The following is a 12,031-nucleotide window of genomic DNA, read 5'->3' as shown; positions in this document are numbered from 1 at the left end:
CCTACATAAAAGGCTATTCCATATAAAGTTAGCAAAACTGGAAGATTCACCCAACTGTTATTTTTCCTACTGTTTGATCTGGCTAATTATTATGTCACAGTTATAAAATGGTGTTTTAAGGATTCCTCGCTGTCAAAAAGGGGGTTTATTTGCAGAATGGCAGCATTATATGTGTATTACAATTAAAAAAAATCACTAGTTTTAATTTGATATAAATACTACCTATCTTGGTGGAGTGTAGGAAAGCACTGTACACTTTGTCATTGCAAATAACGCCATTATATCTTTCACACTAAAGAGAATAATTTATTATTCTACAATCCATCGACAATAGATTTTTATATAAAGAGACATTATTTGAATGTGCATGTATATACACACATATTGTATTTTGCAGCATCAAGTCTGATGCCTGAGTCATGAAATATTCCAAACAGTATTATAAATCTACATATATGTATTATAAACAGGGGAACATACACACACTAACTGTAATTATATTTTTAACTAGCTTTTGGGTTGCCTTGGCAGAGACAAACTACAATACAACCTTAATGTGTAGAGAAAATACACATTATATGTTGAAGGAGACAACAGAATATACATTTTTTATGTTAAAGTTTCTAGTTACACCTTACGTTAGATAAAAATAAGACATCCCCTACTCAGCAGATCCTCCTGGCTACATCATCAACTCCATTGCTCTTACCGAAGCTAAACCTTCTCTAGACAGAACCTAAAGGTAGACATTTAAAACGATACAAATGTAAACTATGGAACCTACCAACAAATCATCACAAAATATATTTCAAATTGTAAGGAGATGAAAAGATTGCTCCTCACTTAAGTCAAGGTAATCATCTGAACTGTGGAGGACTTGAAGTAGATTAGAATGCAAGCTTGTGTAGTCTTGGCAAACATATCCCCTATGTTTTATGGAAAAATACATTACAGGTCTGTTCTCTAACCCCAGATCTATTTCTATTTTAACATAAAAAGCAATGGAATATATGACACTCAGTGAGGATGTGTTCTAGTTTTTGGAATTACAGTGTGAGGATGTTCTTCTTAAGGGGGTCAAATTTTCTCTTACAGGATTATGCCAACTCTGGAATACGAGTTTGTTTTCTTTAACTGGCAATCATAAGGTTAACTATTAAAAATCTAACTATACAAATATGCATTTCTATTTAAAATTTTTAAAATAAAGACTTGACGAAGTGTTGAATTTAGGATTAACAACCATACTATCAGTGTTAATAATTTCACCGGCAGCCAGTTCTTCTGTTTGACAAAGTTACTTTTATCTAGTCCCCACTCTCCCTTTTAAAGAGAGGTAGCAGTTGATATACTAATCAATGTGGGTTGCCTTTGCTGCACAACATTTTTTACTTCCTTGGGGGGAAAAATACAAGGATTAGATCCAAAAATATAGTGCATTTTAAAAGCAGCATCTATCCTTAGAAAGACATTTAATAAATTACTCATACAATATATAAAATAATAGTTTTATACTGCAGCATCAAACTCTGACGCCTGAGTCATCATATGTTAGGAAGTCTGTGATATAAATAGTGGGATGTCCTGATAACATGGCTGACCTTTTTTTTGCGCTACCTCTTTGTTCCAGAATCAGCTTTCAATGAACTTTAATGACTTCCCAAGGCACCTCCAGATAACGCAGAGAAACAAATACATTATATAGTGTAGTACTCATCTGGCACAAGTATAATAAGCCTAAATGAAATGAGGTTTTCTGGCAATACAAGTATAGCAAAGGCAAATAAAAAGGAGAACTAGATGTAGACTGGACAAAGCTAGATGCTCAAGAATTCACACTCATGCTATATTGGCGCAGCATTCAATATGACAACCCAGCCCTATCTAGCACAAAATTTCAAAGCAACAGAGACAAAAAAGTGCAGCTTTCTTTGTGAATAACTGCATGATCCTTATTTAAAATGCTAAATATTGTAATTAACATTTTTTTAAAATTGTATTTTTGGTCAACTGTTTGAATATCTCATTACATATTGTTTATTTCAACTCATGTCCAGTTCTGAAGCTAATTCTCCTCGATGTTTCCCTTTAATGTTAACCCAATAACAGTTTTGAGAGCCACGTGGTTCAGAATAGCAAAAACATATATGTGTAAATATAGGTCAAGGAAGCAATGACAAATCAGTCACTTCTAACAGCGAAGAATGAAACCAAACATCATGAAAAGCTCGAAAAGAGAGAGAGACTTATTTGAGCAGTGGTTTTAAATATCAGTTCCCATGAAAAAGAAATCAGGATGCCCAGCACCAGCATGCGCCGGGTCGATCCCAAGAGCTGCAGCACATGTTCTGTGGGTGGTTTTTTTGTTTGTTTGTTTTTAACCGTTGGAATGAGGTCAAGAGTACCAGTTGCACATGAGTCGTTAGCAAGTAAATCTTCATGTCGGGAAGCTAGTTCAAACTTGGTTTTATACTCATAAAACATTCTATCTACCTATACAGGAGGTCACTTACAAATAAAAAAGGCAACAGAAACGTCTTTAAAATACTGTCAGTTGACCAAAGAAGTAGCTATGATGCTATAATGTGATTCACATTTAGTTTTAAATTCTAGATTTCACCATGGTCGCACAGAAACAAGACTTCTCTGCAAAGCACAGAGCTGCTCTGCAACGTCAATAAATTCAAAGGAAAAGCAAATTCTCCAGAAAGATCTTCTTGATCAGTTTCCTGCACAAAATGGCTGAGGGGGTGGGAGGTGTTCCAAATACACCTAGATCTCTCTCTTTTAAAAGAAAGAATGACTCCCCCCCTTCTTCAACTGTGTGAATTAGGAATTTGTGGCATCTGAATATCTCTGAACATTTAAAGATAAGGATTTTGCACAGAAACGGTTAATACTTAAACATAAATTATGATTTAAAAAAAATCACATATCCTACATTATATACTAATTTCTCTTTATACATGCAGAAAAAACATTTTTCAACAAACATGGCACATGCTATATGCATTTCCTCCTCTGTAGCTATGCTACCGTCGTTTGGGCGAAGAGGGAAGAAGCAAGACTGGCAAGTCTGTAAGATGGCCCATGAGCACAATCTCAAAACACAAAAACAGTGGAGAGAGGGAGCTGATTCCTCCTCCAGGAAAAAATTCTGATTTATCGAGTGCCTCAAAAGAGCACCAGGACACACCTCTAGTGTAAACATTAGCACAATAGAACCTATTGTCACTTAGTGCTTGTGAATATCTGCTTTTTTAAACAGGTGTGCACAGCTGGTCAATTTTGCAGCAAGAGTGAACAATGTCAACCTGTAGAGCATGGGTGGTGTTGTCCAGGATAAAGCCTCAGTACTAGCCACACACCCTGGCGCAGATAGGGCAAAGAACCACAAAATAAAACTCAATACACTTACAATAATAATAATAAAAATAATAACAACAAAAAAAAAGGTAGGAGGACGTTTTTCTGTCTATGCTGTACATAGATGTTATGATTGGAAAGCTGCTGTCTCATACTATCATAACACGATTCACCGATCACCTGTTTCATCTGATCACTTGAGACATAAATTCAATACAGTTACAACTGAGCCAATTCACTGAGCAGTCTCCTTTGAGACAGCACTCTTTTAGAAGCTGGTTTGTGCTGAAGGCAAGAATAAGAGGATTCTATAACACAACACTTCAAAGGGTAAGCAACCAAATCAGGTATTGAAATGTGTATGTTTTGCTCCTTGGGGGACACAGCACTAACTTCTGTAAGCAAACATCTGCAAGTCTTAGGGCTTGTCTACACTTACCTTGGAGATTCGGCGGCAGTCGACCGGAGTTACACAAACTACGCAAAAAACTTGCGTAACTCCTGTCGACTTCTGTGCTTCTGTTCTGCATGCAGTCTTCACTGCACTGTGCCGACGGGAATCGTGTTCCCGTCGACACAGTGCTACACTGCTTGAGAAGGTGGTCTTAATACATCGATTTCTGGATCGACTGAGCGGGTCTTCACTGACCGCTCAGTCGATCCAGATAAGTCGATCTGACGGCAGCGAATTTGCCGCCGTCAGTGAAGACATAGCCTTAGTTATGGGCCTGATCTTGCAATTCTTTCCTACATGACTAGTCACATAGACTTCAATAAGCCTGATTCTGATCTCACACTGGTGAAAATAAAGAGTGAGTCCATTGAAGTAAATGGAGTAACACCTGTGTAAAACTGGTGGGAGGTCAAACCAGGGCCAATGGGATTATATGTAAAGGTTTGCAGATTCGGGATCTGATCCAAAGCCCATTGAAATTGATGGGTGTGTTTCCATTTACTTCAATGGGCTTTGAGGCCGTTGGACCCCAATTTAGTGAACATATCCTTGACTGATCCACTTTTTATATTTTATTAAAGAGCACAATATGTCTTACCATGTAGGAGTCCAAAAGCATAATTAACAGCATTTAAACTTTGCTTGGGAAAGAGATAGAAGAAAGAATATAAAAATATTCAAGCAGATTTTCTTTTACACATTATATGGTGAATTCAGTATTTGGCAAGATTGTTCTTCCTATAGAATCATCTCCTGAGTGTTTTTCTATTACCTAAAACTTTATAATTTTCTTTCAACTATAAAGCAAGAATACAGTATACTCATGTTATACTGAAGTCACAACTTCATTTATGAAAAGAGGTTTGACCAGAAACTCAGTGCAAGTGGCAAAGTTGACCATTACTGTACAGTATCTGCAAGAAAATAAAATAAATCCACATTGCTCAAATGGCACAAAATGGCTGTGCCAAAAACAAAAACCTGTCTATAATAAAAATCTCAGATAAGATTCCAACATTAAAATTTTATAAATAAGTACGAACTGAATGATATTGCTGAACTGTGAACCAAGAAAAAAAATCATGTAACAAGTTACCAAACTAGTTCTAGCATCAAAAAAAGAAAAAAGAAAAAAAAAAAGAAAAAAAAAAAAAAGGAATGTTGGAACTTGTTTATACAATATAAATGAAAGTTTCCAGTTGTAGGATGAGGAAAATTGAGGCATGCAGGGAGTTTTGCATATGGATATATAATTTTATATATATTATATATAATATGTACAGTTTAGCTATAAAATTTTGATGTGTAAAGAAGCTGTCTTCAATGAAAAATTGAACATTCAGAGGAAATTCCTGAGTTAGGGTTTTGTGACATGGGCCACTGAGAAAAAAGCTGCAGTTGGGTCCTCAGAGGTGTTATGTCCATCCCTGTTAAGATTGAAATTAACATACAAAAACAGACAGTGTTGCCACTGCTTAATTCCTTGCCTGAGCAAGGGATAGCACCATTGTGAAGATAACTCCTGCTTGTAGAGAGGAGGGAATACTTAAAAACAGTATTGCTGCTAAGACCACTGTAGTGTGCACCAAATACGTTCTTCTAGACAACACATGAATACTGCCACTGGCTGACTGAAGAACCCCTCACCAGGTGTAAGGTAAGGTCACAAGTCACTAGGTGTAATCTTTCCTAGGCTGCTCATCTGTTGTACATTTATCAGTCATTTCCTGACAGAAGTCTACTGTCACTGTTTGGCTATTCTGTTCTAACGGGAGCTCGCTTTCTGAGTAAGTACCTTGGTCAGCTCCATCGAGCCCTCTTCCGGTTGTACAATTTTCGGAAACGTTGTTAGGTAGCCAGAGAGCTCCTAGTTGCACAGAGTCTTGCTCTGAGCAACACTGCATGCTTTCCCCAACACACTGCGATGTCACTAGGTTTTGCTCTACTCCAGCTGGTGAAGGGTGGATATTGGTGGCTGTTGGTAGATCCAGAGGCCTGAGAACAGGGCAATATCGGTGCAGGGCTTGGATCTGTTCAGGGCTCTGCATATCCCTACACACTTCTTGGGAAAGACATGAGAAGTTATCTAACAATTCTCCCATGCACGCTTTCAGCTGGTTCCTTTCTGATAGTAATTTCTCTTTCTCACACACCTGAAAAAGAAAGAAGGCATCTTAGCTTTATAAAAGGCCACTTACAGGAGATAAGGCTCTATTCCAGATTTACATGTTACTTTATCCACTGTAAAATTACAGACAACATTCTGATTTTGTATGGCACAGGATAAGTCACAGACACAAGCGATACTTTGTCCTCCACCTGTTCTGCATGGACTTGTTGCTTGCATGCTACCTTCTGCAAGAAGTTTGGCTTTAAGGGAATAAAGCCACTAATTTTTGGAAGGCTGTTGTTTTCCTCAATCATGCTATGGCTACGTGACGCATATTTCTGGAGTAGAATGATTTACTATGGGAGAAATCCACTATTTGTATAAAGAGAAATTGGGTTCAGATGGAGCGAGGAAGTAAAATTCACCCTAAAACCCAAGCTCAGTCCGTGGGACTACTGTGCATTCCCTCTGCCGTTTATATTCCAGACTGTGTGCAGCTGGCCTGTGCAACTCCCCTGGAGACTGCAGGGAACAGGGGGTACGTTGTGCTCTCTGAGGCAAATCTGAAGCGAGGCTTACGTGACGCAGAAGGTCTCCTGCTGACCTCATGCAGCACAAGTGAATTTCATTATGTGTGAGTGAGACTAGCAAATCTTCTACACTAGCCATTATGAACCATTGAACTGTGGTCACACTTGACCTCTGCATGATTTACCCAGCTTCTCTCCACTTAGGATCTTATATTGGCACCCATCACTAACATATCAGAATGTGTCCCACAAGTAAACGCACCAATGAGATCTCTCTCCCTTCCCTTCTGGCAAGGACAGGCATGTAAGGCTTGTTTTGTTTTTTAATTAACACAGAAAATTATTGAAGTGTAAGCAAGAATAGGAGTGGTTGGGTTTCATAATTTGCTCTGAATGCAGCAAAATTAGTGGTCATTGTTCTTTTGTTTGCAGCAAATTCCAGAGGCTCAGGTGAAAGCTACCTCCTGTCCTCACAAGTCTCTTCTCGTTAGACAACACTTTTATTATTCCAGTGGAACAAAGCTCTCGTGGGAGGCTATAGCTAGGGCCAGAGAGATGGTCTCAAGTAGTCAGGACCAGTTTCATGCAGAGCTTTGAAAATCACAACGAAGACCACGAACTGAACTCTGTTCAAAAGGAAGCCAACGCAGAGAGTGGTGAATCAAGGTGACACATTTCTGACAACTTGTGTTGCTGAGCAGATAGACTGAGTGCGCACGCATGTGCATGCGCACACACACACACACACACACACACACACACACACACACACACACACACTTTAAAGGAGACTAGAGGATTTATCTTAATGAAAAATATTGTAAAAAATGCAAAGAAAAGGCCTGAAATTACACAAATAGAAAACCAGATTTTAAGACCAGAAGGGACCATTTTTACTAATCTAATCTGACCTCTTCCATTACACAGTGTATTGAATTTCACCCCAGAAATGTATGCTGTATATTGAAGATGCTCTCCTAATAGTTAAAAAAAAGTGCATGTATGAAAGCTTTTCTGCAAGATGACAATGGGCATCCATTTGTTATGTCGGCTTTAGACCCATCACTGGAATCATATCTTTTCTATACAGCCATGAGAACGGAAGAGAGACAAAGAGAATGGTTTACATGAAAAAACACCACCTGTCAAAATATTGATAAATCTACCACGAAAACATAAAAATATTAAAAAATAAACCGATGCCCAAGTGTGTCTTGAGAAGAATTAATTATGTAAGAAAATGTATTATGTGTGTGCAGACAAGGGAGAATATGAGTGGGTGGATGGATGGGTCTGTGAAAGAAGCATTCAGAACCAGACCAATGTCATGAGCAGAGAATATCATTTCACACGCTGCCAACGTAAAGGAGGCTGCTGAGATGTGGGAAATAAAGACAATGACAAAAACTCCATCCTTAATAAAAGATAAAGCACGCCAGGTAACATTACATACATGAATAAATGGGGACTTACTGGTCATGCAGGGGTACACAGTGTGACAAAGTGATTTCAAGTAAAAGCCATGAGCATGCTGTGATTTAAGACAATGGGAGTTTTGCTATTGTTTTTTTATGCAAAAGTTAGTATGTGGTCTTGAATTCAAACACTGTCTTACAATGTGCATATGCAAAAGGGCAGAGTTAAGGCTGCATGAGCTACCTTCATTTTGGCATTCCCTAACTTGCTTGTGTCATTTCGTTATTTTAACATAATTCTTTATGGCAAGAATGTCGTGGAATGTGTTATGGAAAAAGGTAACAGTGTTAGAACAGAGGATGTTTTCTGAAGTGCTATTGCGACCCAAAAAGGAGGTTTTCTGATCATGTTATAGCCATGAAATGAAACTCTGGCAGTGAGCTTGACACTATATTACTTTGGTTTCAGAGATTTTCTAGTGTTATTGCTGGATAGCTCTCATTTCTCTGGATAGTTAGATTCCTTGTTTTGAAGCTTTTTCAGTTTCTTTGCTATATTTTCAGTCTACTTGCTAAGTAAAGAAATTGAAGATAATTTGTGGTGAGCTGAAACATTCAGGAAAAAAAAAAAAGAACTACCCTGCATTAAATGCAAGGAAATAATCTCAACATGGAGATTATTCCATACACCTAAACACTCCACTCCAGCATAGAAATAATAATCATGATCTACAAACACTTTAAATGTCTGAAGCATTTTAAAGACATCATCTTGTTACTCCCCACAGCACTTGTGTGCCAATGTTAATTCTCATCTGTGAATTATCATTTCACAGATAGGAAAACTGAGGCAGAAAGATTAAGCGACTTGAACAAGGCAACAGAGATGGTTGGTTCAAGGTAGTGAAACTCTGGTATTTCGTATTTCCAGTCCAGTGCTTGACACTCTAAATCAAGTATCACTGTAAAAATTAGTGTGTGTACTGAAATTAAATAAAATGAAGAACATATTCCCTCTCTCCCATTACACACAGCACTGCCTTGAGATTATCATATGGTATTTTGACTGACATAACTAGTGACATATACAGGCAAGTATGGATCTGGATGAAGTATAACTACTTTGATCCAAAAACAAAACAACAACAATAACAAAAACCCCACTCAGCAATCTGTCTTTGTGAAATCAAAATAAGTTGGTTATTGAGACTTATCTCATTGGTAACTAAAAAATTAACCTATTACTAAAAACTGCACTGGAATTGTTTTGAATATTTGTCCATCATTTAACCAATTGCCCCATTTTCAGATTTAATTGAGGCTATAGCAAGTAACTCACCAATTTGCGGATTTCACATTCTAAGTTCTGAATACAGTCCAGTTTTCTTTTGCGGCAGCGCTGAGCTGCAATCCGGTTCTTACTGCGCCGGCGAACGTCATGGATGAACTCTAACTGTTCTGAGGTTAACTTGTGCATCTTTATCATCATCTGGAAATCATTCCGTGGAAGATCTGTGATTTGATCTACAGGAAAAGGAAGCTTCACCTAAACAAACAAACAAACAAACAACCAACCGATAAAGTTACAATTTGGTTTTTTAATGCAGTAGGAACAATGCTGTTAAAGTCGCTAATTGTTTTTCCCAAACAAATGCAGCAGCCAAAATTTCACCATCTCTGATAATAAACAACACTCTAACAAAACCAAGAAACCAACCAACCCACCCACCCACCAAAGCTTATTGCTGCCCTGTGATTGATTTTGTGGGGAAAAAAATTCTTTGGGCCAGATAATCAACTGTTGTAAACCCATGTAGTTCCTCTGAAATCAACAATGTTTTTCTGATTTACACCTGCTAAGAATCTGGCTCTAAAAACAAGTACTTCAAAGCAATTCTCATAATAGACTCTTCTACACGAACAGGGAGCCTAATCCTCTCATGTGCGCAAATGCCTTTTGGGAGCAGTTAATTGCTATTGATTTCAGTGCGTGTGGAGGATGCCAAACTCCTCACAGGGTCAGGCCCAATTTTGCAGTCAGGGTTTTATCTGCAAATGAACTGTGGGACTGAGTCCCAGATTAGTTGCCATGTTAAAAATGTAACCGAAAACATCAATATGATCACAAGTTATATATAACAGCTGGGACTGGTTTTACACGCAGTCCAAATGAACTGTGTACCATGTCATTTGGAAGCGTCAGAGTAATTGGAAACAACAATCCTTATCCTTTCCTCACTAAAAATACGCTAACAAATTTGCTAAAATTCCATTTAAAAAAAAGATTTTATGGGACAAAGTCACATTTATTAGAAAAAACCTAAAACCTCAATTACTGAAATTGAAAAATTTGTTCTAAGCTCTTGTACTCCTACCCCGATTCCATAGCTGAATGCAAACATACCAGTCATCGATTTTGATTTCAGAAATTCTAACCCTTCCTCCCACAGTTCTTGCTGAATATGCATTTTTTAAAAAGTGAAAGATGTGAACACTGTCTCTGAGGCAGCTAATATGTCTATGCAAAGGGAAAAATTGCTGGATGGACTGAAACCAAAGCAATTTCTGGCAGAAAAATTGTGTTTCATATACTTGGTGAGCAAATGAGAGTTGTATGCAAGAAGGCCAAATAACTGTAAATTGAAGCCTTACTTTCTTTTCAATGAGACAAGGTGGCTGAGGTCATGTCTTTTATGCTGGTGACAGAGACAAGCCTTCGAGCTGCTCAAGTCAGGACCTGAAGAAGGGCTGCGTGTAGCTCAAAAGCTTGTCTCTTTAATACCATGGAACCGACATGGCTACATTTTCTTTTTAGTGTCATACCTACATTGACCAAAAGGTGGCAGTAAATGTTTGTGTTTTACTGCGACTGTAAAGTTCCATTCCTATTTGAAGAAGTAGACTGACTATACTTAGCAACTGGCTACCAGAAAAAAATACATTTAGTTTCTCTAGTCAACCAAAAGATTCTGATGAAAAAGGCTCCTCTGATATTCAACCAGTGCCCTTTCAGTATTTGGAGATAAAGAGATTAAGTGCACAGATAGCTCTAAAATGAAAACATCTTTTTCTTGTTTGTTTACATCCAACAGTTTGCTACGGTCGTCCATAACAAAACACACTTTGTCATTCATGACAATTTAATCTCACCACATAGGCAAACATGCCAGCAATTTCCTCACTTTACTGTTGGCTTGCATTTCCATGCACTCTAATGTCATTGCTACATTTATCTGCAAGCCCCGGCCACGTGAAACTTGGCACAAGCACCTACTGTCTCCTTTCCCACAGTTTTCATGCAATGAACTTTGTCCCCTGTCCCACCTGTGAAACTATGGCACAGAGACTGCTTAATATTATAGCACATCACTGCAGGTCAGTTTAACATGACAAGGAATACCAAACAGGTGTTGCCAGGGAAAATAGTACTTTGCTTATATACACAGAGACTGACCTTAGACATGGTGATGTGGACTACCTTGTTTGCAGACTACTACCTAATGATATGAAGAATGTTTGATTTCCCTTTCATAGCCTTTGGACAGTAAACAAACTTAGTGTTATACCGTTTGCTCTCAAGCCTCAGCCGGTGCCTGAAAAAAACTGTCTGTGGATTCCTTTGAAAGACAACATAGTTTAAACAGGAAAAATAAGACTTTATATTCAAGTTGTGACACCAAGAGTGAAAGCAAGTTTTAATTGTTTTGCTCAAAAAGTTGTTTATGTGCAGATAGGAAATATGTCTGCATTTCATGCCACAGGGAAAAGCTCATGTGGCAGTACACTGGAATCTACTTATAAAAGTCAGGGAGAAGTAAGGCAAGGAGATAGGAAAATAAATAGAAGCAGATTCAGAAACTAAGAGGATCGAAGGTGAAAATCTGGAGAGAATGGGCCAAATTCTGCTCTCTGTCAGGAAAACGAAAGTGATGCCATTGACTTCAATGTGCAGAGTTACAGGAAATTAAAAAAAGCAAAAGGAAGACAGTGGGAAAACATCAGTCTCAACCTCCTTCACTGTACACATTATATTTAATGTAATGGCACTTTCTTCACCTTTAAATAGTGAAACTATTTCTCAGCTAATAAAAAGCTTCGGTGGTGTGGTTGCTGTGGATAACTATTCTGTAGAGCAGTTATACAAAGCTAATGATAT

The 12,031-nt window shown here is 38.0% G+C and overlaps 1 protein-coding gene across 1 annotated transcript in view; it reads right to left on the bottom strand.

The window, feature by feature from the left end:
* Positions 1 to 5,034: 5,034 nt before the first annotated feature.
* Positions 5,035 to 12,031, bottom strand: part of BACH2 (BTB domain and CNC homolog 2) — a 245,118-nt gene continuing 238,121 nt past the window's right edge. The window contains exons 6-7 of the mRNA XM_067530010.1: positions 9,215 to 9,421; positions 5,035 to 5,973 (exon numbers count right to left, since the gene is read on the bottom strand). Of these exons, the coding sequence (XP_067386111.1) occupies positions 5,494 to 5,973; positions 9,215 to 9,421 (687 nt within the window). The 3' untranslated portion in view covers positions 5,035 to 5,493. The remainder of the gene's footprint in view (positions 5,974 to 9,214; positions 9,422 to 12,031) is intronic.

The sequence above is a fragment of the Emydura macquarii genome, unplaced genomic scaffold, assembly GCF_026122565.2.
Source record: "Emydura macquarii macquarii isolate MOO-44397 ecotype Brisbane River unplaced genomic scaffold, CSIRO-AGI_Emac_v2 contig_3019, whole genome shotgun sequence".
Taxonomy (NCBI): Eukaryota; Metazoa; Chordata; order Testudines; family Chelidae; genus Emydura; species Emydura macquarii.
Note: the sequence above shows the minus strand (reverse complement) of the source record. Positions and strands in the feature narration are given on the sequence as shown.